General features: G+C 38.4%; 1 protein-coding gene across 1 annotated transcript in view; it reads right to left on the bottom strand.

Moving 5' to 3' along the window:
- Positions 1-26,430, bottom strand: part of ABCA12 (ATP binding cassette subfamily A member 12) — a 230,920-nt gene that overhangs the window by 139,176 nt on the left and 65,314 nt on the right. The window contains exon 3 of the mRNA XM_036755721.1: positions 17,281-17,434. Coding sequence (XP_036611616.1) covers positions 17,281-17,434 — 154 coding nt within the window. The remainder of the gene's footprint in view (positions 1-17,280; positions 17,435-26,430) is intronic.

Raw genomic sequence — 26,430 nt, 5'->3', positions numbered from 1 at the left:
CCCATCCTTCCATAAATCTGTCTACCCAATACATTGGAGACTTTCTTGTAGGTCTTAATAGGGCAGGGGAACTTGCATCATCTTGGGCTGACTATGTTATCCCTTGTTGTCACTGTGTAACTAGCCCATCTCCTTTTCTTGTCATGCATGTCCTTGATATCTTTTATGTCCTTTTTTTGCTCACAAGTGCAATTGATAAAACGGCCTACTTATACCAAACCATAGACTTTCCTTTTAGTGCCTCATGATTTTGATTCATAGGAAATCATGGTGTTCTGTGATTTATAGACTCATAACATCACCAGGAGAATATTGGTGTTTAAATGATGAGATTTCATACAAGGAAACAACTTGGGATCGTGAACAATACTGAATAATTTCCCATATACAAACCAGCCTATTCTATTCAATTTTTGGCCAGCTCATTGCCCATCTTGTACAAGATATATGTGCTTATCTGTAAACTCAAAGGACTGCCTATTCACTTATATATCATGCCATGATCTTGCATCCAATTTTCCCCCCTTGTAGATTGCTGCATCAATCACTCCTAAGTGGATAAGGATGTCTCATTAAGAAAGCCCTAACATTAGAATTAGAATGAAGAGATTTATCATGATGTCAAATGAAAATAGGAATATGTTTGGAAAACCTCCCCATTCAAAAGGAATCCTTCTTCCATTTGGATCCTGTACATGATATTGTCAATAATACTGTAGAAGACCCCTGGTGAGCATATTTCTCCCCATTTTATGCCTCAATTGATTTTGATAATAGAAAGATCATGAAGCAAAGCTATCTTTGAGGATTGGGTTTATCAAGGAATCTTTTATTATTTTAATATATGTAGGGAAGACATTTTGTCTTAGAAGAGCCTCAAAGGCTAGATTTTCTCTAACAACTCAACTTTTTTGTAATAAAAATAGATAACACAAATATATAAAATGAAAAACCATTCATCTAATGGGGCAATATGAACAATCAGTTATCAAAATAAAAGGAAATTGTCAATAATCATGAAAAATCACTCTGAATCATTAGTAATCAGAGAAATGAAAACTAAAATAATGATGAGAATTTGTGTTACACTCAGCAACTCAGTAAGAGTAACAAAAGATGGAAATAATCAATATTAGAGGGAAAATAGATCCACTAGTATACTATTGGCAGAGTTATCAAGTCATTCAACCATTTTGGGCAAAAAAACAAAAACTTTTGAATGATGTAAGAAAACTTACAAAATTTTTCAGACCCTTTCAACCAGAGTTCCCACTGCTCTCTTGTTATGTATTCCCTGAATGAGTTCAAAATTAGAGAACATAAGATCCTGTATGTATAAAAAATTTATAGTAGCATTTTTATGGTATCAAGTTGAAACAATGACAGTTCCCATCTATTGATGAATTGCTAATCAAATTTAGGTATGTGAAGTTAATGGAATATTATTGTGCCTTAAGAAACTATATGTGAGATGTTCAGAGAAACATGGGGAAATTTGTATGAACTGATGGAGAGTAAAACCAGGAAAATAATATACCCAATGATTATAACAATGTAAGCTAGGGACAGCTAGGTGGCACAACGGATAGAATACTGGGTCTGGAGGCAGGAAGACAGACTCATCTTCCTGAGTTCAAATCAGACACTGACTAGCTGTCTGACTCTGAGCAAGTCACTTAACCACATTTGCCCTCAGTTTCCTCATCTGTAAAATGAGCTGAAGAAGAAAATAGCAAACCGTTCCAGTACTTTGCCAAGAGAAACCCAAATGGGGTCATGAAGACACAACTGAAATAACTGAATGACAATATAACAATGTAAATAAGAAGAAGAACAAAAAAATCATCCAAACCCTAAGTAATTAGAGTATTCAGTCTTGGGACTTCCTTCCCAGATGACTGCCCAGATCAGAGATGATTAGATTGACTAGCTCCCACACACTCCAGCAAAATCCTTCACTTTGCGACAGACCAAATAGCGATTAAAGGAAATACAATGAAAAATTATTACTCTGAACCTCAAAGAAAGGAGAAGAAGGGGTTAACCTCAAGAGTTGGAAGTTAGTACAGAACTCAAGGGAGCCAGAGTGGAACAAAGCTGAACCAAGCTACCTACCCAATGACAGAGCCTGCCCAGAATAATGCTTCTGTTCAGAAACTGGATAATAGAAGAGATGAGTAAATCAAAGAAAATACCTACAAGTAAGAAAAATGATGGCAAATTGACAAATCTCTCAGAAACAAAAAGTGAATGCAAATGTAAGCAGAGACTCAAAGGGAAAATAGATTTTTCATAACAACTACCTGAATATGTCAAAAAAATGAAGCAAGAGAAAAGAAATTGAAAGTGCTAAATGAAATAAAAGCACTAAAAAGTAAAGAATTGAAAGGAATTTAAACATCAAAAAGTGGTAGGTAGACTTTTCCTAAGAAAAGGATTCTCCAAGAACTAGAATAGAAAGAAAAATCGATTACTCAATGAGACACCAAGAAATATTAGAACAACACCCAATCTGTCCTCAGGAAGAAATAATGAATGAGGAATGTTACATACACTATCTGAAGAGGATGCTGTGAGATAGTTTTGTTTGACTCATTCTCTTTTCCCTTCTCTTTCCTTCCCTTCCCTTCCCTTACCTTCCCTTCCCTTCCCTTCCCTTCCCTTCCCTTCCCCTTCCTTCCTTCCTTCCTTCCTTCCTTCCTTCCTTCCTTCCTTCCTTCCTTCCTTCCTTCCTTCCTTCATTTCTTTCTTTCTTCCTTCCTTCCTTCCTTCCTTCCTTTCTTTCTTTCTTTCTTTCTTTCTTTCTTTCTTTCTTTCTTTCTTTCTTTCTTTCTTTCTTTCTTTCTTTCTTCCTTCCTTTCTCCAAAGAACAGTTTACTGAAATGGTAGGGATCAGGGGAAGGGCACATCTGGAAAGAACTATGTTGTAAAAACAAAAGTCATCAATGAAATATTAAAAAGAAATTTTCAAAAGAAACAAGAGCCACAGCCATATATTGCATTTTCTAAACTCCTTCATCCATTGTCTAATTGTAAAAACGTAGTTTATTGTGGGAAATCATCTTCAAAATCCTGCCTCTTCTCTTTTCATCAAGGACATTTTCATCAAAGATACTTTCAATATATGTCTAATTTCTTCTCATAGAAATTTGATAGAAATGAGAAATAAGCACATGGATTAGGAATTGCCCATCTCCTTTCAGCCACTTCAGGGAGGGGGCAGGACAAAAATAGTGAGATATACTGCAAATGTATCCATATGCTACTGTTTCTTTTTCATACCTTTTATACATGTGTTTGAATTTAATTCAATTTAGATGTTTATAGCACACCTACTATGGGCCAGGCATTGTGTTAAGTGCTAAGGATACAAAGGCAAAAAAATGAAACAACCCCAGCCCTCAAAGGTGGAGGGAGACAAATACAACATGAAATACAAGATAAGTTGATAAAGGAGTGAACATTAACAACTTGGGAGTTTGTGGTTCAGGAGGGAGCCCCTGAGTTGAATCCTGACTAAAGATGAGGATGGTGAAAGGCAAAGGTGAAGAGGGAGTATATCCTCAGCAAGGGAAAATAATAACCCTTATGGAGGCAAAGAGACAGAAGATTGAAATGTTGATTTCAGGGAATATAGAGCACCCTAAAGGTGGGAATAATATGAAATAAGAATGGAAAGGTAGGTTGGAGCTAGATTATAGAGGTTTAAATGCATACTGAAGGAAGAATATTTCATCTTAGGAGCAATTGGGAGCCACTGAAGATTTTTTTTAGCAGGAGAGTGACATATTTGCTCTGGGCAATGGAAATTAAAATAAAGTTTACAGATAAGAAAAAATCATATTGTTTCTACCACAGTTTCTAGACATGGTACCCTATTTGGGGCCATAATCACCTTGCTACTTATTGCAACATCATACTATATATTACTGAAATAGCTTCCTGCCCCAAGCCTTTTTCTGTACTAATATGCCATCTTTCTCAGGTTGGGGAACCAGGCCTTCTCTTGCCTGTCTAGGCACTTTCTCATAGTGTCTAAGAGGGTATCCTGTGCACAGCACATCTGAAATAAATGTCTAAGCCTACACAAAAGTCAAGTCATTTTTCCATTTTCACCTGTACGAAGGGAGATTTCCACATCACTTTTCATCCCATCTTTGTATAAAAGATCAAAGGGCTAGAGATTTGACCAAATGCTCTGGTAAAAAACACAAAACAAAACTAAAATGAAATTGATAAATGGGAATCTGAAGGGCAAAACATGAATGACTTTCCCTTTTCTACTTTTGCCTCTTTCACTCTTCTGTAACCACAGTCTCAAGGCTCCCTGGTACTGAAGGCAATGCTGGCCTGGACAAGTATTGAAAAGTCTAGGCCTACTCCTTACCATCCTCAAGGAGACACACAAAGTGAACATTTTAACCACACACTGTTGAAAATATTGGGAACATTGAGATCAGAACAAAAGGTTCAGCGGTCAATGGTCTTATTTCAAGTTCATGCTTACAATTCCACCTGGAATGATGCTATGGGCTTTATATCATACTTACTCATATTTAAATGAGAACTGCACCTGCCTATTGATTTGTGTTTTGGTACTTCACATGAAGGAGGTGATGTATCTACTCACACTTCTAATTAGCCACAGATTCTTTCTCATGATTGATTCCATTGATTACAATTCTTCTTTACAACTGGACTTCTATGTAAAAAAGTTGTGAAGGTATATGTAGAACCCACATTGGATTACATGCTGTCTTTTTTTTTGGCAGAGCAATTGGGCTTAAACTTGCCCATGGTCACACAGCTAGTACATGTGTCAAGTGTCTGAGGCCGGATTTGAACTCAGGTCCTTCTGACTCCAGGGCTGGTGCTCTACTCACTGCACCACCTAGCTGCCCCAGATTACATGCTGTCTTGGGGGAAGAGGGGAGGAGAGGGAGGGAGAGAAAATTTGGAACCCAAATATAGAACTGAGTGTTGTTAACTAAAAATAAAAAATAAATTAACAATTAAAAAAAAAGACGTGTGACAGAAACAAAAGACAGTATGGTACCAGAGCATACCATCATGACCTTCAACAAGGAGATGGAGTTTTACTGAGAATCCTCGGCATTCAAGGGACTCACAAGTTAGCTGACAGATGGAAAACTAATCCACACAAAGTAATGGAGAGACTGGGCAATGTGCCTGTTTACAAAAAAGCCCCACAGATTGGAGGGGGCCCTGTCAAGACTATTTGTTACAACCACCTGTTGTCCATAGAAGAGTTAGATGGACTTTTTTTCAATGGGCAGGTGGAGATAACTAATGGACGCTCACCCAAGAAAAGGCTGAGAAAAAGAGACTGTTCACCAGCAGTACAAAGACTTTCTGACCCAGATATGGATGCTAAAAGTGATGCATCCAGGAGGGAGACTATATATATCATTACGAGGCAGAAAAACTGAACCTAAAAGCAAATCCTTTCCCTTCCCAAAACTACTACAGAGGATACAGATTCAACCCACAGAGCTCGAATATACTGATAGTCAACTTGACACGGCTGCCAGGCCAGGTAGAGACACACAAGTCTACAATGATCATGATGGTCAGCTTCTGCGAACTACTAACTCTGGTACAGGAACAGAGAGATCATTCAGTGACAGGAGAACTAGGTCTATCGGACCAGATTCTAGGCTAAGCTATGATGTTACAGATAAACCTGAGGATGCAATTATAGATGTGTCCAGGCAATGATACTAGAGATTGCCCATGTGAAGTATTCCTTGCATGTAATTGCATGTTTACTGCTGTACATGTTAACTACCTCATGTTTGAGTATGCTTGTTTTTTATTCTGCTGTTATATTTATTTGACTATGTTTTGTGTTACAGCCTTGCTATAGCCTTGTCTGTTTGTTAATGTTTTACATATTCACTATTATTGTTCTTGAGTTGTTTTCGGTCCTGACTCTTTGTGACCTCATTTAGGGGTTTGTCATTTCCTTCTCTAGCTCATTTTACAGATCAGGAAACTGAGGGTAAAAACAGGGTTAAGCGACTTGCTCAGGTTCACACAGCTAGTAAACGTCGAAGGGTATCTGAACTCTGGTTTTCTGACTCCAGGCCTAGCACTCTATTCACTGCACCTATTGCTTCTGGTTAAATTGTATTTTATATAAAGGCCTCTTGATAGTGTCATGGCTGCTGCTGGCTAGCTTTGCTTTGTTAGTGAACCATGATTATTGCATTTGATTGAATGCTTAGTATTATATAGCTATGCATGTACCTCTGAAATGTGCATGTCTTATATATCTTGTATGTTGTCACTGTAGTATCCTCCTAGGTGATGCTCTGAATAGTGCCATGTCTATATCATGTGCTGTTAAAGTGCATTTCTTTTATTTCATTTTCAATGGTACCTAAGATTGTTGACCTGAGATACCAGGAAAGTCATCTTTGTGGTTTTAAGGTACTGATGCTTGTGTTTATAACATATGTTTACAAGTTTGGGACTTGCCCCGGCTGACCTTTGCAAGGGACTGCAAGGATTTTTGTCCCCCAGGAGGAATAATCTGAATTCCAAAGCCCATTGGCATGGGCCTCTCCCCTTATTGGTGAACAATATCCTACACCTGTGTGGGAGGTGAAACAGAGTTAGTGAGAGTGGGAGAGAGGAGAGTTCTTCAGTCTTTGTAAATCTTAAGTCTTCAAGCTTTTTCTGAGTTGCAATCAGGCACTTTAGGCTTCTAGCTTCAAGAAAGAAGATGGCAGATGCCAACCTCACTTCAGGTTGCTAAAGCAGAAGACTGAGTAGAGGCTGACGTGAAAGGAGCTGGCAGTCTCCACCGTGTCCCTATCCTCAGCTTGCTACACTGGAGACTTTGGGAAACTTCCCCTTTCATGAGATCTAGGATTCTCTCTCTTGGTTGAGCTGAATTATCTCACTTCCAGTGGGAGAGCTCCTTCACTCTGTACTGTCTGGTATATATTCTCATATGTATACTTCCTCTGATTTCTGTTTTGCTATTATTTAGATAAATGGATATCTTTGATAATTGCTATGTGTGTTTGTATTGTGGGACTGCTATTTAGCTGGAAGGGGGCAAAGCCTTGGATATAATGTCTGGAGTCCTGCTTCCCCCAATTAATGAAATAACACCTAGAAGTTAGCTTAAATCTGAAAATCACATTCCCTAGCCTAACAATATTTAAAGGAACAGAGAGCCAGAATTCTAGCCTAGTAGCCCTTCTCTCTGACAAGAGCAGAGTGGCCTCTCACCCCAACTCCTTGCTTCCCTTTCCCCTCCTGACAGGAAATAAGTCTCCGTTGGATATGGGTGGGGGGAAAAGAGCCTAAAGAGGTCTATTCTGCTTTTTTTTGAGTCATGTAATGATACCTCCATGCTACATGTTGCTTATAGCCCTCTCAATACTACTTTACATCTTTTAGATTCTAAGTCAAAGATCTGATGTTCCTCGATTCCTGTGTGAATCAGATCGGTCAAGCTTTCTCTGCAGCAAAGTCAATAGGGGCAGAGTGATGATTTTAGTATCTATTGGGTCGGGAATAGTGCCACAATGATGGAAATGCAGCAGCGGATCCATTGGCAGTAAATCCTCTGAGGGGTGGTGGTGGGGAAAGGAATGACTCTTTCTTAAATAACCCCACACTTCTTCTAGATTACTCACAGATTTGTCCTCCCATATGCCAACCACATGAACAATTATAGAGTGTCACACTGTTCTGAGATGTCCCTAAAGTGTGGGGGAGGAAAGACAGGAGAGGTGAGTTTTTTAGGCCAGGATCATCGAGGGTGACAGAAGAAGGGAAAACTTAAAGGTGTGCTTGCTTTCAAAGTAGCAAGGGATATGATATGGGAAGAGAATTATGCTATTTATTAAAAGACAGATCATACCAAAGCTGATGCCCAAAGCAATATGAACTTAATAACAGAAATCTGGTGCCAGGGTAGCAAGGTGCATAAAAACCTTGGCAACTGGCCAGCAAGGAGGGAGTAGAGTGTAATTGTGGCTTCCCAATGAACATGTCATTGAAATGAACATGGTGGATTTCCTTTCACTTCACTGCCAAAGATAATATTCCTTTATTCTTTCTAAAACAGAAAAGAAACAAACGTTTTGCTTTCTAAATGAAGTAACACTGTACTTTGGTTTAGCTCACAAATTCACCCAAGAGAAAGAATTCAGAGGAATGGTTTTAACACAGCAGCTATATGACCCAGCTTTACCGCATGGCTATATAAGGCATAAAAGTTAATAGCATGGTGGGAAATAGCATTAATGCAGTTTTATTGTTGTAGTTAATTTTGTAAATTAAGTTCCAATTACCTGCTACTTCCAGAAAATACTGACTATGCTAGAAGTGGAAAATTGATGCAGAATAACTAACTAGCTCTGGGTTATAGATGTTACTGATAAATTATAGAAGGATGAGTCTAGATCAGGGCTTAATCTCTTTTTGTGTCATGGTCCCCTTTGACAGTCTGGTAAAGCCAATGGACCCCTTTTCAGAATCATGCCTTTAAATAAGTAAAATAAAATGCACAGGATTATGATGGAAACTAATTACATCAAAATATATATTTTAGAAAACTTCGTAGACTCCAAGTTAACAATCTCTGATTTTGAGCAACAAGCATCATTTCAGTTCAATTGAACACTGAAAATCAGCAGAGCTAAATTTAATCTTGGCTCTACAACCTACTCAATAGGTGATATTCTGTGGTTTGAGTTATCTCTTGTAGTACATAGGCAGCTAGGTAACATGGGAGCATTGGGTTGGGATTTGAGAGGACCAGAGTTCAAATCCTATTTACTAACTGCATGACCTAGGGAAATCACTTTACTTCTCTTTCAGCCTCAGTTTCATCATCTCTAAAAATGGGGAAAATAACAGCTCCTGCCTCATAGGGTTGTTGTGAGGATCAAATGAGATATTTATAAAGGTCTTTGAAAACTTTAAAAATGAAATGGATAGATGGGAGGGAAAGGGAGGGATGGGGAGAGAGAGAGAGAGAGAGAGAGAGAGAGAGAGAGAGAGAGAGAGAGAGAGAGGCAGAGACAGACAGAGAGACAGAGAGACAGAGAGGGAGAAACTGTAAAGATGAGCACAATATATCTTCAGTCTTTCCTATAAGTTCCAGTTCTACTTGGCCAACTGCCTGCTCAACATTTCCACCTTGCTTCTGCACTAGTGTCAATATATGCAATACTAAACTGATCTTGCCTCTCCTTCCCTTACCGTTCTATTGATGGCACCTTCATTCTTCCAGTATCAAAACCTTAGAATCATTTTTCACTCTTGTCTCTCCCTCACTACTCCCCCCAACATCCGATCAGTTGCCAAATTCTGCCCATTTTATCTTCACATTCATGACTACCAACCTAGATCAAGATTTTGTCACTTCTTGCTTCAGATATTTTAAAATAATTTTTGGTATCTTTCATTTCGATATCACCTCTACTTCCCATTGTATCACTCCCTTTCCTCCTCCCAGAGAGACATCCCTTGGAACAAAGAACAAAAAGAAAAAGAATAAACACATTCAGCAAAGCTAACAAAAATATGAAAAAGAGGCTGACATATGCAGTATCCTGTGTCCTCTATATCCCTCCCTATGCTTTCCCCCAACAAATTTAATACTTATCTAGACTCTTGTAACAGCTTTCTCATTGTAGAATATAAGTTCTTTAAAGGAAGGGATTACATCACTTTTGCATTTGAATCCCAAGCACCTGGCTCAGTGCCTGGCACAGAGGTGCTTAATAAATACTTATTGATTGATGAATCCATTAAACTAGTCTCCCTGCTTCCAGTCTCTCCCCTTTCCAATTTGTCCTCCAAAATGACCTTCTGACCATGTATTCTTCTCCTCAAAAATCATTAGTAGCTCCCTATTATTCAGCAGTTCTCAAAATGTGAACTGAGGATATGTAGGGGTCCCTAAAACCCTTTCACAGGGTCCACAAAGTCAAAACTATTTTCATAATAACAATAATATGCTATTTGCATATTAAAACACTCTTCCCTTTTCCAACTACCTATTTATATAAGGCCCGATTTTCTTTGTGTTCTTCAACAAAAATAACATATCACAGCAGATTGAATGTAGAAGCAGATATTGGAATCCAATTGTCTTCTATTAAGCTAGACACTAGATATGCAAAAATATGTAAAACAATGCTATTCTCTTATTTTTTTTTTGTTTTGGAGAATATAGTTCTTTTTCATGAAAATATGTCATTTATGTTAATGTATAATGAACTTATTACTTCAAGTGAATAAATATTTTAAAAATTTATCAGTTTTAACTTCTAATATAGTAAATATTTGTAGATAAAACCCACATAAACAAACTTTGGGATCATCAATCATTTTTAAGAGTATAAAGGGGTTCTAGGACCAAAGAGTTTGAGAAAAGCAGCTATTGTCTATTAGATAAAATATAGGTTCCTTACTATGGCATTTGAGGGTCTGTGTGATCTAGCGCCAGCTCACCTTTAGAGCCTTATTTCATAAGGCACTTCATTCCAGCCAAACTGGTCTACCAGCTGTTTTTCCCTCCACGTTATCCTACACTTCCCATCTCCTTAACATCACATGTGCTTTTCCTCTGATGAAACACAAAATCATAGAAACTCTGAGTCAAAAGAAATCCCAGGGACCATCGAGATCAATTCACACCTGAACAAGGATCTCAACGACAACGTACTCAGTGATCGGTCATCCCATCTTTGCTCAATGATCTCCCAAAGGAAAAACCCACTATCTCTCATCTCCTTCTGTAGACATCTTCTTCCTCCTCTTTGTATTGAACTCTTCCTCCTTCAAGCCCCAGATTAGAAAACTTCTAAATGTTATCTCCTGACCTAGATTGATTTCTCTCTCCTTGAATATCCCCAGAGCATTTTATCCAGCTCTCTCCTTTGGCTCATTTATATTATATCTCAAATCCTAATCATGTACTTATGATACATCTCCTATTGAATTATAAAATTCTTGAGGGTTTGTAATCTAATATGTGTTTCTTTTTGTTTTACTTCTCAAGTTCTTGGACAGTGACTTGCACATAGTAGGTATTTAGCAGATACTTATTTGTTGACTGAATCATACTAGAATTGAATTATAAAACTCAAAAGTTTTGTATTGGGTTCAAAATTTCAATATCGCAAGTTCATGTTGGACTAGACTAGACCATATCTCTCCTAAAAAGAGATCTGAGAGTGCTGCTTAATTGCATGTTCAATATGAGTTAGCAATCAGATATGACAGACAAGAAATATAATGTAATCCTAGGCTACATGAGAAGAGCAAAAATATCCAGAAGTAAGGTAATGATAGTCCTGCCTTATTGTGTTCATGGTCAAGTCATAAGTGGATTACTCTGTTCAGCTCTGGTCACCACATTTTACAACAGGAAGAATATTAATAAGCTGAAGCGTGTCCAGGATAGGGCTACCAAGATGACAAGGAGCTTCTACTTCATGTTTTATGAAGACTGATCAGAGGAACTAGTGATGTTAAGCCTAGAAAGAAGACTTTTGAAAGAAGAGGAATAAAATATAATAGCTGGGGTCAACTATCTGAGAGACTGTCACCAGAAGAGGGAGTTGACCGAAAGGGCTAGATGCCTTGGTTGGAAGATAGTTGCAAGTTAAGGCTTGATGAAGAGAAAAATATCCTCACAATTGGAGCTGTCCAAAAAGAGAATGGGCTGCCTCATGACTGGATTCCTCCTCAAGGATTTTCCTGACATCTTCTATCAAGGACTGGATGACTACTTACTTGTCAGGTATATTGTAGAGTGTATTTCGGTTCACTTTTGGGGTCGGAATCTGAGGTCTCTTTGAACATTAAAGTTCTATGAATTGAAGCTGAGAAGTAATTACTGACAAGTAATCTCTCCCACCTCTCCAGGAGACAGGAAGATCTTGAGACCTTTATATAACAGGTGCCATCATTTGAATTGGATGGAAAATTTTGATACTGTGAACTTCAAAGGAGGAAAGATTTCTGAGCAATGGTGGTTACTAGCTGGGGGTCTGGCCCTTTGTCAGTGCATGGTAAAGATTTTATGAGCAGATTTGTGAATGCCAGGTTACAAACTTACTTATTCCTCCCCAAAGGACAAGCTAGGTAGTGTAGTAGATAGAGCACTGGGCCTGGAGTCAGGAAGTCTGACCCCAGAGGTCACTTAACTTTAGTTCCCTCAACTGTAAAATGTGGATAATAACAGCCCTTACATCCCAGGGTTGTAGTGAGGATCAAATGAGATAATATTTGTAAAGGGCTTAGCACAATGCCTGACGCACAGTAGGTATTATATAAATGCTTATTCCCACCCTTCCCCTTTCCTTTCCAAAGGGGAAAACAGAAGAAAAGCCCAGTTCTTTCTTGGCCTGTCTACTGTGATATTTATCTAGTGCTAGTTTAAGTACTAATTAATTTTCTATGCCTAGGAAATTGTAATTGTGTTGAAAGAAGATTTTAAAATGTCAAGCCAAATTAATTTACTATAATAACAAAACCAATACAAAGTAGCATTCCTGTCCCCAAGCCTGTCCCCAGGCATCTTTCGGAACAATTCTAGAGCTGTTCGAACCTAGTGCCATACAATTTACATTGGCTCTGTATTAAAGGAAGCATGTAATATCATATGATAATAATTATGATAAAGAAGTCAGACCCCATGTTACCAAATCTGATTCTAAATGATAATAACCACTCGTTGGCTGTTATAGATATGTCTCTTCCCAGAGATTACTTTTATCTTTACTTCTAATATAATTATCTCAGAATAGATATATAGTCCTATTGGCCCTGGGCAAGTTATTTAATCACTAAATGCCTCCAGGAAACTCTCAAAGACTGTAAGTTACAGAGAGTTATAGATCTGCACCCATGATGGAATGTTCTATTCTGGCAGTTCCTGTATATTTATAGAGTCAAAACTGCAGGCAAAAATAAACAGATAGATAAACAAATGAATGAATGCATCTGTTCAGGATTTTTTAAGTTGTTATTTTATTCAGCATCTTGTTTGTGCCTCTATTACCAAGCTGTTTACTCTTTTTTCATGATTTTCTTGCATCAGTCTCATTTCTTTTCCCAATTTTTCCTCTAATTCACTTATTTGATTTTTAAAATACTTTTTGAGATCTTCCAGAGCTTCAGGACAATTCACATTAATCTTTAAAGCTTTACATTTGATTTCATTGTCTTTATCTGAATTTGTGTTTTGGTCTTCCCTGTCATCATAGTAACTCTCTGTGGTCAGGTTCTTTTGTTGTTGTTGTTTGCTCATTTCTATTTCCTGCTTTACTCATTGCTGTTTCTTGACTTTTAACTTTATGTTAAAGTTGGGTTTTGTTCCTGGGGTGGAAGAGACATTGTCCCAAGCTTCATTTTTTTTTTTTGTGCTGCTATGTTCAGAGATAGTTCTGGGGGTCTGCAAATTTTCAGTTCTTCCAAGGTGGTATGATCTAAAGACAGGTGTGGCCACTGCTCTCCTGGCCTGTGCTCCGATATGTGAGTGACCACAAGTACTCTTTTCTGCCATGGAACTATGGTCAATAATTAGCTCAAATCTTATCTTTTGAAGGAACAGGTCCCTACTCCTGCTAGCACTCTTCTTTGCCCTGGTACCACAACACAGAATCACACATGAGCAAAGTAACAGAGTCCTGTTGCCAGTGTGAGCAAAGGGACCCCTGTAATCTCCTTCTGACCAATTGTCTGACTCCCTTACCATCTGTGAGCTAAGAGCTAGGGGAGACCACCTCTGGAGATTCAGTTACTCCCAAGGCCTGTTGCTGGCTTGCTGTTAAGGCAATCAGTAAATGAAAAGATCTTTCCCACCCATTTGAATAGGCTTAAGGTGGGGCCCCAGGTGCTAAGGGGAGGTGCTAAGACCAGAACCAATTATAGGAGCTTAAGTTCTGGTTGCTCAGATGACTTTTGATGACATCTGAAACTGTATAAAAAGAGAGAACACAGCTTGGAGATTTGAGGCGTGGAGAAGGCAGGAGAATTGGCGGCAACAGTGGCAGCCAAAGCCGAATCCGAAGCAGAAGGAGCTGAAGCAGCAGGCACTGCTGATAGCAGGACTGACCCCAGTGCAGACCAAAGAGTGCTCAGCAAGGGCCTGAGGCCAGTGGGTATTCTTCTTACCAGAGGGGGGAAGCACTAATATGATTTGGCTTAATGTCATAATGTTTTTCTGTAACCTCCTGGTTACTCTTGTGAGTCGGACTTATTAGGCCTGGAAACTTTTGTGCAGGATATCGAATTGGGAACACTGGTCCATGGGTCTGCTACTTTGGAGCTTGAGTAAATGCTTTAATTCCTCTGCCTTCTACTTAGAGAATTCCTTATATCCTGCAGTTCTGAACCATTCAGGCATGTATATGATTTTCTTTGAAATCATGAATTCTGCCTTCATGATATACTTGCCAGGGCTCAGGCTGAGCTGGACTGTGCTCCACTTCCGCCCCTAGTGAGACAGAACTTTCCTGCCCACCTTTTAAATTGTCTTGGGCTAGAAAATTATTTCATCCCGCCCTTGTATTCATTCTGCCTCTCCAGAATTTGTTTCAAGGCATTATTTTAATATTGTTTGGAGAAGAATTAAAGATAGCTCAGGCCAGTCCTACCTTACTCCACCATCTTGGTCAATATTTTCAAATAGGGAAAGTAAATTTTCACCTAATGACTAGATTCTTGGGAATCTTTTCAGAATTGGAAATAATATTGACAATCTCAGAAACCTTCCAGTTAAGCTAAATCTAGATTCCATGTCCTTCATTCTCTGGTGAATTTTACCTTTACTATAGTCATCTTAAGCTCAACACATCTAAAACAGAACTCATTCTCTTTCCTCTCAAACCCTCTCCTCTTCCAAATATTCCTATCATTGTCAAGGGCACCATCACCTTCTCACTCACGGAAGCTGTCAACCCCAGTGTCAACCTCAACTTTGACTCTTCTCTCTTGCTCCTCATGTCCAATCTGTTCCCAAGTCTCTTCATTTCTATATTCATCTCTCTAATACATCCCTTCTTTCCATTCATATAAGCTCACATCACTTTATATCTAGACTACTGCAATAGCCCTGCTTCAAATCTCTCCTCACTCCAGTCTATCTCCCATCCAGTTGCCAAAGTGATCTTGCTAAAGCTCAAATCTAACCATATCACCTCCTACTTAACCAACTCCCTTTACAACCTTGCCTGTTCCCACCTTTCCAGGCATCTTACATTTTATTCCCTTCCATGTACTTTGCAACCTAGGAACACTTGCCTTCTCATTCATTTTTATACATAACAATTCAACTTCTGACTGCATGCATTTTCACTGGCTGTCCCCCACACCTGGAATGTTCTCTCTCCTCACCTCCACCTCCTGGATTCCTTGGCTTTCTTCAATAATTAGCTCAAATTCTATATTTTGCAGGAAGCCTTTGCCCAACAACCTTCCCTCCCCTAACTCCTTATTCTAACCCCTGCCCCCACTATTGTTGCTTTTCATATTACTTTCTATCAACTATATATATGCATGTATGTGTGTATATCTATATGTTTATATATGTATATGCACATATAGGTACATTTACATGCATACACATCTGTGTGTATATGTGTGTATGTGTAAATAGGTACGTATAATACATACATATACATGCATTGCATGTATGTTTATATATGTGTGTATGCACATATATGTACATTTACATGCATATACACATCTGAACGTATATGTATATATTTGTATTGTGTACATACATTCACGTATCTGTATGTGTGTTTATATATGTATGTGTGTATATATACATATATATTATATATAATGTTTTAACATATTCTTTCCAATTAGAATATTAACTCCTTGAGAGCAGATTCGTTGTATCTCTGGTATCTTTGTTGTTACTGGTCCTATTTTTCCTTGAGAGCAGTGTCTCTAGTATCTTTGTATCTCTAGTGCTTATGATGCCTGGCATATAGAAAGCACCTAACAAATGTTTATTGACCAACTGACTACAGTAGTGTGGGAAACACTTGAAAAAAGTAAAAATTTGATACATTTTAACTTTATGACCACAACGGTCATGCATTTGTGCTTCTACTAATATTAGGCTGACTCAGAATGTTCAACTTGAGCAATTAAAAGTGTATTATTCTGGGTCCACTACCTTTTATTAGCTCTCTGTCATCTGAGTGTTGAATTTCATTTCATACATGTTTCATTGCTTTCTTTTGTTGTTTTTTAAATATTTGGTTTTTAAGGAGTGTTACTTCAGGGAAGGGGCAGCTAGGTGGTGCAGTGGATAGAGTACCAAGCCTGGAGTCAGGAAGATCTGAGTTCAAATCTGGATTCAAACATTTACTAGCTGTGTAACCTCAGGCAAGACACTTCTTTGCCTCAGTTTCCTAATCTGTAAAATAAACTGAAAAAAGAAATGGCAAACCACGCCAATATCTTTGTCAAGAAAACCCCAAAAGGCATCACAGAGTCAGACGTGACGGAAAATGACTGAACAACAGCAACAACAACCCTCCAGGGAAACAGGTAAACCTTGTAGCTCTTATAAAGCACACTTCAATGACTGTTAGAGATATTGCAGCAGCTGTTAATATAACGGTTAACCATTTCAAGGCTTGTTTAAGCGTACAATGAAATAGGACCAGTAATAACAAAGCTCAAAGTGTGTTAAAAAATTTAAAATGACATCAAGAATGGACAAACTGTTGCGGCAAAATAACCTAATTAGTTCTTAGAAAACAAAGACCTCTAAATGGACCTGGAAGCTGTAGGGTAGATTGCTAATCCTCTACAATGCAGCATAGGCTTCTCAAAGAAGAACAGGAAAAAGGTAAGTAAAAAAAATTGTTAACCATTGCTATGAAGAAAATATGTTTGTTAGCATCCAGAAAATGCAGAGACTGTAATAGCAAAGATTTTTAAATGGTAATTTTTACTGTTGAGATTCGTTTTTTCATTCAAAGAAGTCCAGGCAAGATCGTAAATTCTGGCCAACTTCACCATGTTATAAACATCTACCACCAGAAATGTTTTGGCAATTAAAAAAAAAGAAACTCTAGTGGACCTGGAGGTCTTGTTCCAAATGAAGGAATAGCAAGCTCTGATAAAAATGTTGATATATAGAGAATCGGACTTGTCTTATAATTATAGAAATTTCCACATAGAGATGAAATATTGCAATAAGATACCTATATCTATGCCTCCAAGTAGCTGAATGTGCTTAAGAAATGTCCTTACCTTTCTCTAAAAAGGGTGCTATCAATTCCTTTTCTGCGGAGTAGGTCCTGTGGTCCATAGGGAGTATCCTTGCATTTGCTATCTGTATCACAGAGTAGGGTTTGCAGAAATGGGAAGAAGCCAGTGCTAGGAAGGTTTCGAGGTGCAAGGTAACCTGAAAACAAATTCATAGTATTTTTAAAAATAGTTTCATTATTTTATCTGGCATGAGAAACGTGCTCTGGAAACTAAAAGCAATACAAAAATAATTTTTTCCCCAAATTTCTTTCTGGAGGTAGGAAAAACCTGTTCCACCCAGTAGTACATCCTTCCACATAAACATTTCCCTTAAAGACAGAGAGATAGAAGGGCTTTTGAGTTATCTGATTTTTTTTAATGTAGCCATTCTTTCTGATGATAGGCAAGTCTATTCTTCACCCCTACCAAATAATTTGAAATCAGCCAACTAGAGTCCACTCTCCCTCTTAGGCACTGTCTGCTTGTGGGGAAATGTGACGCAGGTTTATGGGTATACTGTTATGTTTTAATTATTCCTGATTTTGCCTTCTCTTTGAGGACATTCAGGGAATTGAGGAGATTAGGATGGCAAATGGTTAATTGTGGGAATTGAATAAACCACACTGACTCCATTTCATGACTTAGTTCTGGAGATAGCTCAGTTCCTTTTCTATCCATTATGAATCTAGTCCAATTTTTGACTTTTGAGAAAACATTATTCAATTGTAGGAATTGTATTGTTTGAACCTAGCCCTGTGTGGCTGGGGAACTGGATCACTTTTTCCTGCTGCTTGGAGACCCTTAACCAAAGACCTAGGTTATGCTGACCAGAAACCTGGTCAGATCCAAAGACTGCAAGTTTTCTCACAATTATACATCTCAGGTAACCCATATGTCTTATCTGAAAACTAGCCCATACTGATCAATCAGTTCTTGTTTCCATGTTCTTTTGATTGTTTACAAGCACTCGGGAAGAGTGGAATACCTCAGTTTCTGAATTCAGGGAATTGTACCTATTCATGCTCCTCCTCTCAACTTGGAAAGTCCCTAATTTTTCATCCAATTAGAAATATTACTTAATGTTGTATTATTTCCTTTTAATTAATTAACCTTATTTGATTAATTATTCTTATGTATACATGTCTGTTTCCCTTGTATTAGGGCATTTCATGGTGAGACAGCTAGGTAGTGCTGTGGACAAAGTTCAGTGCCTGGAATCAGGAGATGCGAATTCAAATCCAACTTCAGACACTTAGTAGCATGTAATCCTGGGCAAGTCTCTATACAATTGTTTGATAACAAACATAGGACAGCACCATGACAGTGAAGTTTCAATAGTGCTGGTTTCAGAATTGAGGGAAACATCAGGTTGGTGAGCAAAGTGAAAATTAAAACAAACAAAAACCCCTCTATAAAATTCTTAGAATGATGCTATGGATCTGAAGATGAGTTGTGGAGAGTGTTGCTGAAGGTGTTACTGAAGTCTTTTTTATCTTTGAAGAAAAAAATTAAGACTAGAAGAAGGTAAGAACTGTGCAGCTAAGTGGGGAGTCACATACCAGAAGGGAGAAGAGAAAAAGGAAATCTGATCCAAGTTACGATAAATACATGTGGACATAAAAATTGCTTTAGGTAATAGAAAGTGAAAATTGGATACAAAAGGAAGTGAGATATGGAGAGATCAAGAGGAAAAAGAAAAACCATGAGGGAAAAAATGAAGAATGATATTGATGTGAATGAATGTTATAAAATTCAGTCTCGGAAGCAAGTCCATGTGACCAGATGCCCACATAACCTTTCCCTGATGACCTTAGGCAACCATTGTCTCCTGCTGCCATCAAGCCCAATGCTTCACCCAAACAATTTTGGTGCAAAACTTATTCTTGATTCATAATCAACTTAAATCCAAGCCACAGTGGACCAAAAATAATTCTCTTCTGTGTTTTTCCACCATGACAAAATTCTCTTTTAGGCCAGAAGACAATAGTCCAAGTTCCTGGTCTGTCTCTCACGTTTCCCCTTTATGACAAAATTCTACTATGGTGGAGTGTATATGAGTAAAAGTTCAACATATTTATACTCTTTGTAATGCTTTGTCTGCAGTGGTTACTGGAGCTGTAACAAGGCTTTGGTTTTTAGTGTGCCACTCTCCTCGGGTGTGGTCCTGGGAGGGTAAAAAGAAAAGTGTGTAGTGTCCCCACCTCCCAATACACACTGCTTCCTTCCCACCTGTTTCTAGTTTTCCAGGTGTAAGATGAAGGTACAGCAGAATCACCATCATCACCCCAACCTGGTGCCTGAAAAGTGGATGGCTATAGAAGGGCCTGGGAGCTCAGGAAGAACATATGACAGCAAGAAGACAGGTAAGAAATATTAGGTCAAGGAAAGCAGTGATGAGTAGAGCACCAAGGAAAAGGCAGGGACCGTAGATTTGTGGCAGGTCCAGGCAGGCACTGCTCACAATTAATAGGGAGCGTCTTAAGAAAACTTGCTCCAAGTGAGTAAGCAGCCCTAAAATATTCCTTGACATATGTAAGGATAGGCATTCCTCTTTTTCAGAAATCCAAACTTATGGACTGGATCATAGGACCCAAGAGCTAAAAGGACCATCAGAAGCCATCTAGTCCAACACTATCATTTTAGAGAGAAATACCATCATTATTTTTCAGTGGGTGATTATTCTACTATAAATAGCGTCTTTGGTCACCAAAGAAATTTTCTCAGTGTTCCCTTAAAAAACAAGATTCCCTGGTGCCTCTGAAATGCCATCAAATTGACCAAAATATGATTTCCAGAGAACTTTTCAGGAATACAACTGCTGCATAGAAGGTGGTCCAGCTTATGCTGGATTAATGTACCAATATGGAGATAAGGGAAAGTTCAAAGGTTTCATACAGTTTCTAAAAAAGTCAACCTATATTCATGTAAAAAGTCAGGCAAATCCCCACGAAACTCCTGAATTTGAAGCTGAATTTGAAGTCAGAGGCCTTAGGTTCTTATCCTGGTTCTGCCATTTAAAGAACTAAATCTATGTTCCTATGATCTTGTCACCTCAGCCCAATACCACATCATGCATTTAGACCTGGAAAGGTCTATGGGGGCTACCTAGCCTCATACCTCCAGTTATACACAGGAGGAAACTGAGATGCATATGGCTTATATGACTTGCTCAGGGTCACAAATATAGTTAAGTAATTGAGGTAGGATTTGAATCTGGATCATCTGATTCTCTATTCAGCAATCTTTCCACGATATCCAATGAGATAACAAATGTAAAGCAGTTTGCAATATAGAAATGCTACCTATTTATTATTATTAATTATTATTATCATTCTGACTCCAACATCTAGTAACTTCCTATTTTAACTAATTGTTTTTACTCAATTAGGTGCTAAGGGAAGGTAGGTGGTGCAGTGGCTAGAGTACCAGGCCTGGATTTAGGAAGATCTGAGTTCAAATCCAGCCTTGGATTTTACTGTGTGACCCTAGGCAAGTCATGTAACCCCTATTTGCCTCAACTCATCTCTAAAATGGGGACAAATTGGAAAAAGAAATGGCAAACTGCTCCAGTCTCTTTGCCTAGAAAACCCCATAGACAAACTTCATGGGGTCCCATAGAGTCAGAAACAACTGAGCAACTGAACAACAGCAAATTGGGTACTAAGTTCAGCACACTAAAGAAATATTTTGAGTTCTATTATTAAATTATACCAATCTAGTGCCCTGCAACAAAGGCCAGTAACGCCATCCAAGTTATAAAATCTGTACTCACTCAGAAAAGTTCACAAAGTTATTAAGGAAATTCTGTTGCACTCTGAGGCAATCTGACTGTGTTGGGACTTGGGCCATGATGTTGTAGGTGCTCTCACAAAGTATATAACTATTTCAAAGGTGCCTGCACTGTTAGAATTCTCTTTATGGCTTAAAACAAAAGCTAACTAAATCATATGAGTGGCCACTCCAGAGACGTGAACTGGTGTTCAGAGCACCACAGAGAGCAATGATCATGCCAGCCATCACCTTACTCCTCCCCTCAAGAGTACCAAACATGTCATGAATCTTGGTAATCCTACAGGTAAAATTCACACTCCTATAACTATCACTGACAACAAAATTAACACTTCACATTTCCCTCAGCAAAAGGGAAAATGGAGTTTCTCGTGCTGTTGCTTTTTTTCTAAGGTTTTGACATAGTGAGACCATGTGTAGACTTTCAGGAACATCTGATTCTGGCTTTAAGTTATCTCTTAATGCCTGTAGGCCTGAAATACTAGACTTCCAAGTGATACAATGAAGGAAAGAGAAAAGAATACCCCTACACATGCTCCCAAAGTATCCTCCTGGACAACACTCAATACAGTCCAATATTATCTCAGGACTTGAGCCAAACCAAACTATAAACCATGAACTGGAACAAACTGTATTAATTTGATGAATGGCAAATTAAACTAAACTAAAATATTAGATTTTTTTCTTTGCTTAGCCTGAACTAAACCAGTTCTTATTGAAAACAGGATTCAGTTCGAGGTCAACCATTTTAAAAATTTTAAGTACTTGGTAGATAATTGAGAAACCAAGAAACATAATTGCACAGTCAATCCTCAACATTTGTGTGTTTAAGTTTCATGACTTCAAGCCCTAGCCTGATTTTATTAGAACTTGCATTTTCACTTTTGCATTGGCAATTGCACACATTCGCAGCTTTGGGCAGTAAAGAAAAAAGTGATAGGTACAATGAAGACAAGTTTGTGGAGTGGTTGGTATCCTACTAGGTGTTTCCCTGGTTTTATTGGCCCTACCATTTTAGAGTAAAGACCTTCCCATACTTTCAGTGCGTATTTTCATTGTTTGCCTTCTTTCAAACTCAAATTTTGTATTGCAGTTAGGTATCCAAAGCATAGTGTAATGTAAGTCCTTTGGGCTCTGAGGTGATGTCAAGACCTCACCAGTCTTGGCATCTTTTTACAGTAGTGACTAAAGTTCCAGTAACCTTTCCCCTTGGTTTTCAGAAGATGGCCAACATACAGAGATTTATAGCAGTAGAATATAAGAGTACGATGCTCTCATACCATCATCTGACACAGTGGAAGGTAAGATTCAGGTTAAAAAAATGTTTTAATTTTAAGAATTTTATTTTGCTATATAGTATTTCTGGTACTGTAGATTTCATGTGAATATTGTCTGAAATCAATGTTTTTTTAATTGAGATGTTAGCACAAAGGGTCACAGAATTCTAGGGAATTTTTAGGGAGAAAAAAGTTTTGCATATTACCAATTTTATTTTCTGTGCTGTGTTTCATGGGTTATATCATGGTAAAATGTGTCATGAAAAGTACATATTATCAGAATTAATGTTTTGTTACAAAGAATTGTATGCATAAAAGTGTATTTTTGGCAATTTCCAGCAAAATATTACAATTTTTGGTAGTTGCAGGAACTTAACCCCATATTTCCCATAGGTTCAATGTATCAACATTCACATTTTTGGCTTTCCTGCCATATTCTAGGAATGTTACCCCTGTGAAAGTTGAGGATTGACTGTATTTCCTTAGAAGGGATGACTGGGATAGTGAGATAGTGAATATGACTGTGGAGTCCTGACTGTGAAAAGGCCTTTGCCCAACATGATATCAGCAATAGAGTACACTAAAGGTGACTTTTTGGGAGGGTTAAGGGAATTTCTGGGGTGGATAGGATAAGGAGGGGTGGGGGAAGGGGAGAACTGAAAGATTAGGGGACTAATCTCAGTTGCTCTTCATTTCCTCATCTCTTACCCTCCTTTTTTCCTCCTATTCTTTTTCTCTTTCTCTTCTTCTCTGAACTCGATATATGCTTACAGATTCCCCTTTATTTTATCTACCTCTCTCCTCATCTTTCTCTTTCCTATCCATTTATTTCTTCTCTATCTTCTTCGCTGGTTCTTCCTATATGTCATGCCCACTAACCCATGGTGTTTCCCAAGAGTCTGCCATTTTTAGGACTAATTTCTATACTATCTCCCTTGGTGATCTCCTCTGTGCTATGGATTTAATCATCATTTCTATGAGGATGATTCCCACAGCTATATGTACAGTGTCTGGAACAGACATGATATTTAATAAATGCTTGTTAACTACATGAGTGATTGAAATAGGTGGAGTTAAGTTTCAGACTCAATCAAATAGAGACTTTTCTATCCTTATGCTTTACTGTTTCCACTATCAAGATAAGATATGAATAACTTTATATAGCAGATCCTGACAATATTTGTCTATTTACGTAATTCAGAAAAGAATTTTCCACAGCTTCAGGAATTAATGAAAAATAAAACAGCATTGGCTAGATCTACAATATATGCAAACTGGTATTATGGGGCAACATGTCAATTGAGTTCCGTTTAACTACTTTACTGTCTTGTACCCCTTTTGTAATTATCGTTAAAGACTGATTGAGTGGATAATGGGATAGAGGGCCAGGCCTGGAGTCAGGAAGACTCACCTTCCTGAGTTCAGATCCATGAATTAGGTTTAAGTGAGGCAAAGTTGCACAAAGTTGTCAGCCTCACTCTTTCTTCCAGAGTCATCAAAGTCCAGTGGCAAGACAAAAGTCAAGATGACCGGCAGTGGTCAAGGATGCAGGGGATGACTTTGACTTAAGGATTACAGTTACATTGGTGGAGAAGCATTGGTGTGATTGTAGATCTTTGAAGGATTGGAATATTCTCACTCGTAACATTTTTAAATGGCTTCAGCTTTTCAAAGCAAATATAATTCTGTTCTGTATAATGCATAATGGTGGGGCCACTTACTTTTTATGTTGTCAATAATAATAGTTTACATTTATACATATACATACATATATACATACATATACATATATACATATACATATATATACATACATGTGTGTGTATACACACACACACACACACACACACACAAAACGTCCCCAAAATTTCAGCACAATTTTAAGCTTTAGCAGCTATACTCTACCAGCTATGCACACTGCTAATAAGTGTCTGAGGCCAGATTTGAGCTCCCTGACTTCAGGCCTTCCACTCTCTCCACTGCACCCCCTAGCTGCCCATGTTGGTCTATACGAGCTGCTGTCTTACAGTAAGACTAAACCTGTACTGATATTTTTGGAGACATCCTGTATTATCTTGTGAAATCTTCGAAACAAGTTACTGAAGTAGGTACCGCAAGTAATTTTATTGCCATTTCATGGAGAAGGAAACCAAGACACTTGCTCTTGGTCACACCAGCTAATGAGTATCAGAGAAGGGATCTGATTTGACAACAAGGCCTTCGACCACCCTGGCTACTACTACACCACGCTGCGGGTACTCTAGATAAACATACTGAACAGAAATGGAGGCAGGGAGATTCACTTCCTCTCGATTGCTGTTTGTGACTCAAGTTCATCACGTGGATAGAACACGTCCTGGCTGAGAGTTTAAAGAGTTGGCTCCACGTCTCACTTTGCTGCTGATTCACTAAATGAAGCTGACAAATCATTTAACCTCCCTGTGTCTATATTTCTGCATCTATAAAATTAAGCATGATATCACTTGCCACCTCATAGGAAATTATGAAGATTAATGAGATGATGCTTGTAAAAAAACACTATGAACTCTGAAGAAACAAGGCCCAATAGAAATGTGAATTATTAGTGCTAATCAGACACTTTATTTCATCATTTGTCTTGTTTACCACTCAGTAGCCAAGGGTTGGATAGTCTTCTTAGTGTCTCTTCTATGTGACTGTACCCAACGAATACTTAAAAGTAGCATGTTATCTGTTTTTCTCCCGGGTAATTCATAATTAGCACCTGCATAACTATTATAGACCTTCAATTTTTGGTGTGTACTCTGGGTGTGGTGATGTGACACATTCTAACTAATTCTTTGCAGGCAAGTCTTGCTTCATGGCACAGGTACCAAAAAGTGGACTTCCTTGGCTTACGGTAGGGACGAGGCCCTGGGGCGAATCTTTAAAACAGTGGATCAGAAGGTCCTAGTTTCCAAACACTTACTCCCTCTATATGCGCATGTGTGGAATGGTAACCAAATGTAAGGAACACAATCATGCCTCACTCCACTTAGAGAAAGTCCTCTGATCAAATTTACATTTTGGCTAAATGTAGGCTCCTTGAAGAAAAGAAGTATATTTTTGTTTTGTCTTCAAATCCCTAATGCCTAATGCAATGCTTGCCACACAGTAAGTATTTCATGAATGATTGTTGGCTTAGATTGGATTTTAAAATTTCCATTCCATAGAATCACAGGCAATATAGCATAATGGGCAGAGAGTGGGCATTGAAGCCAGGAAGAGCTAGGTCTGACGTGTACTTGCTGAATGACTCTGAGAAAGTTACTCAACCCCTCAGTGCCCTAGGCAACTCTAAGACTGTAAGTGGGAGAGAAGGAAGGAAGGAAGGAAACAACTATTCACTATGTGCCAGGCACTGTGCCAAGTGATTTACATATATCTTACTCAATCCTAAAAACAACTCTGGGATGTAGGTGCTATTATTAGACCCATTTTACAGTTGGGGAAACAGAGGCAAAGTAAAGTGATTTGCTCAGTGCCACACAGCTAGTATGTGTCTACAGCTGGTTTTGAACTCAAGTCTTCCTGATTCTAGATCCATGGCTCTATCTACTGAGCCACCTGGTTTTCTCCGAGGTACGTATGAGCATTCATAGAGAGTGTCTCCTTATTTAGGAGTTCCCTATACCAATAAAATCACAAATCTAGTCTATTCCCAGTCCCTAAGATCATAGATCAAAGAATCTTAGATCAGGAGCTGGAAGAGATCTAAGCAGCCATCTGGTCTACCCCATAGCCCTCCTATTTTACAGATGAGAAAACTGAGACTCGGGGAGGTTAAAAAATTCAGCCAAAGTCTCACAGATAGCAGTGGAGGTGCAATTTGATCCCAAGTCCTTTTCCATAACTTCCCTCACTAACCCTGCTACTTCCCACAATCAGAAATGTCTTGGTAGGTATGTCAAAGGCAACTTATCTATGAGCACTGGAAGAAGAGGGTCAAGTTCCTGCTGGTTCCCTTTTCCTTCTGGCATGTGTGAGAATGTGGCAGTGCAGGTCAGGACCATATTTTTTTTCAGTTTCTTTGGAGCTGATCTCTTTGACCCAAAACATGCATAGTAAG

The sequence above is a fragment of the Trichosurus vulpecula genome, chromosome 4 (genome assembly GCF_011100635.1).
Source record: "Trichosurus vulpecula isolate mTriVul1 chromosome 4, mTriVul1.pri, whole genome shotgun sequence".
NCBI lineage: Eukaryota > Metazoa > Chordata > Mammalia > Diprotodontia > Phalangeridae > Trichosurus > Trichosurus vulpecula.
This window is presented reverse-complemented; position numbering and strand designations above follow the sequence as displayed.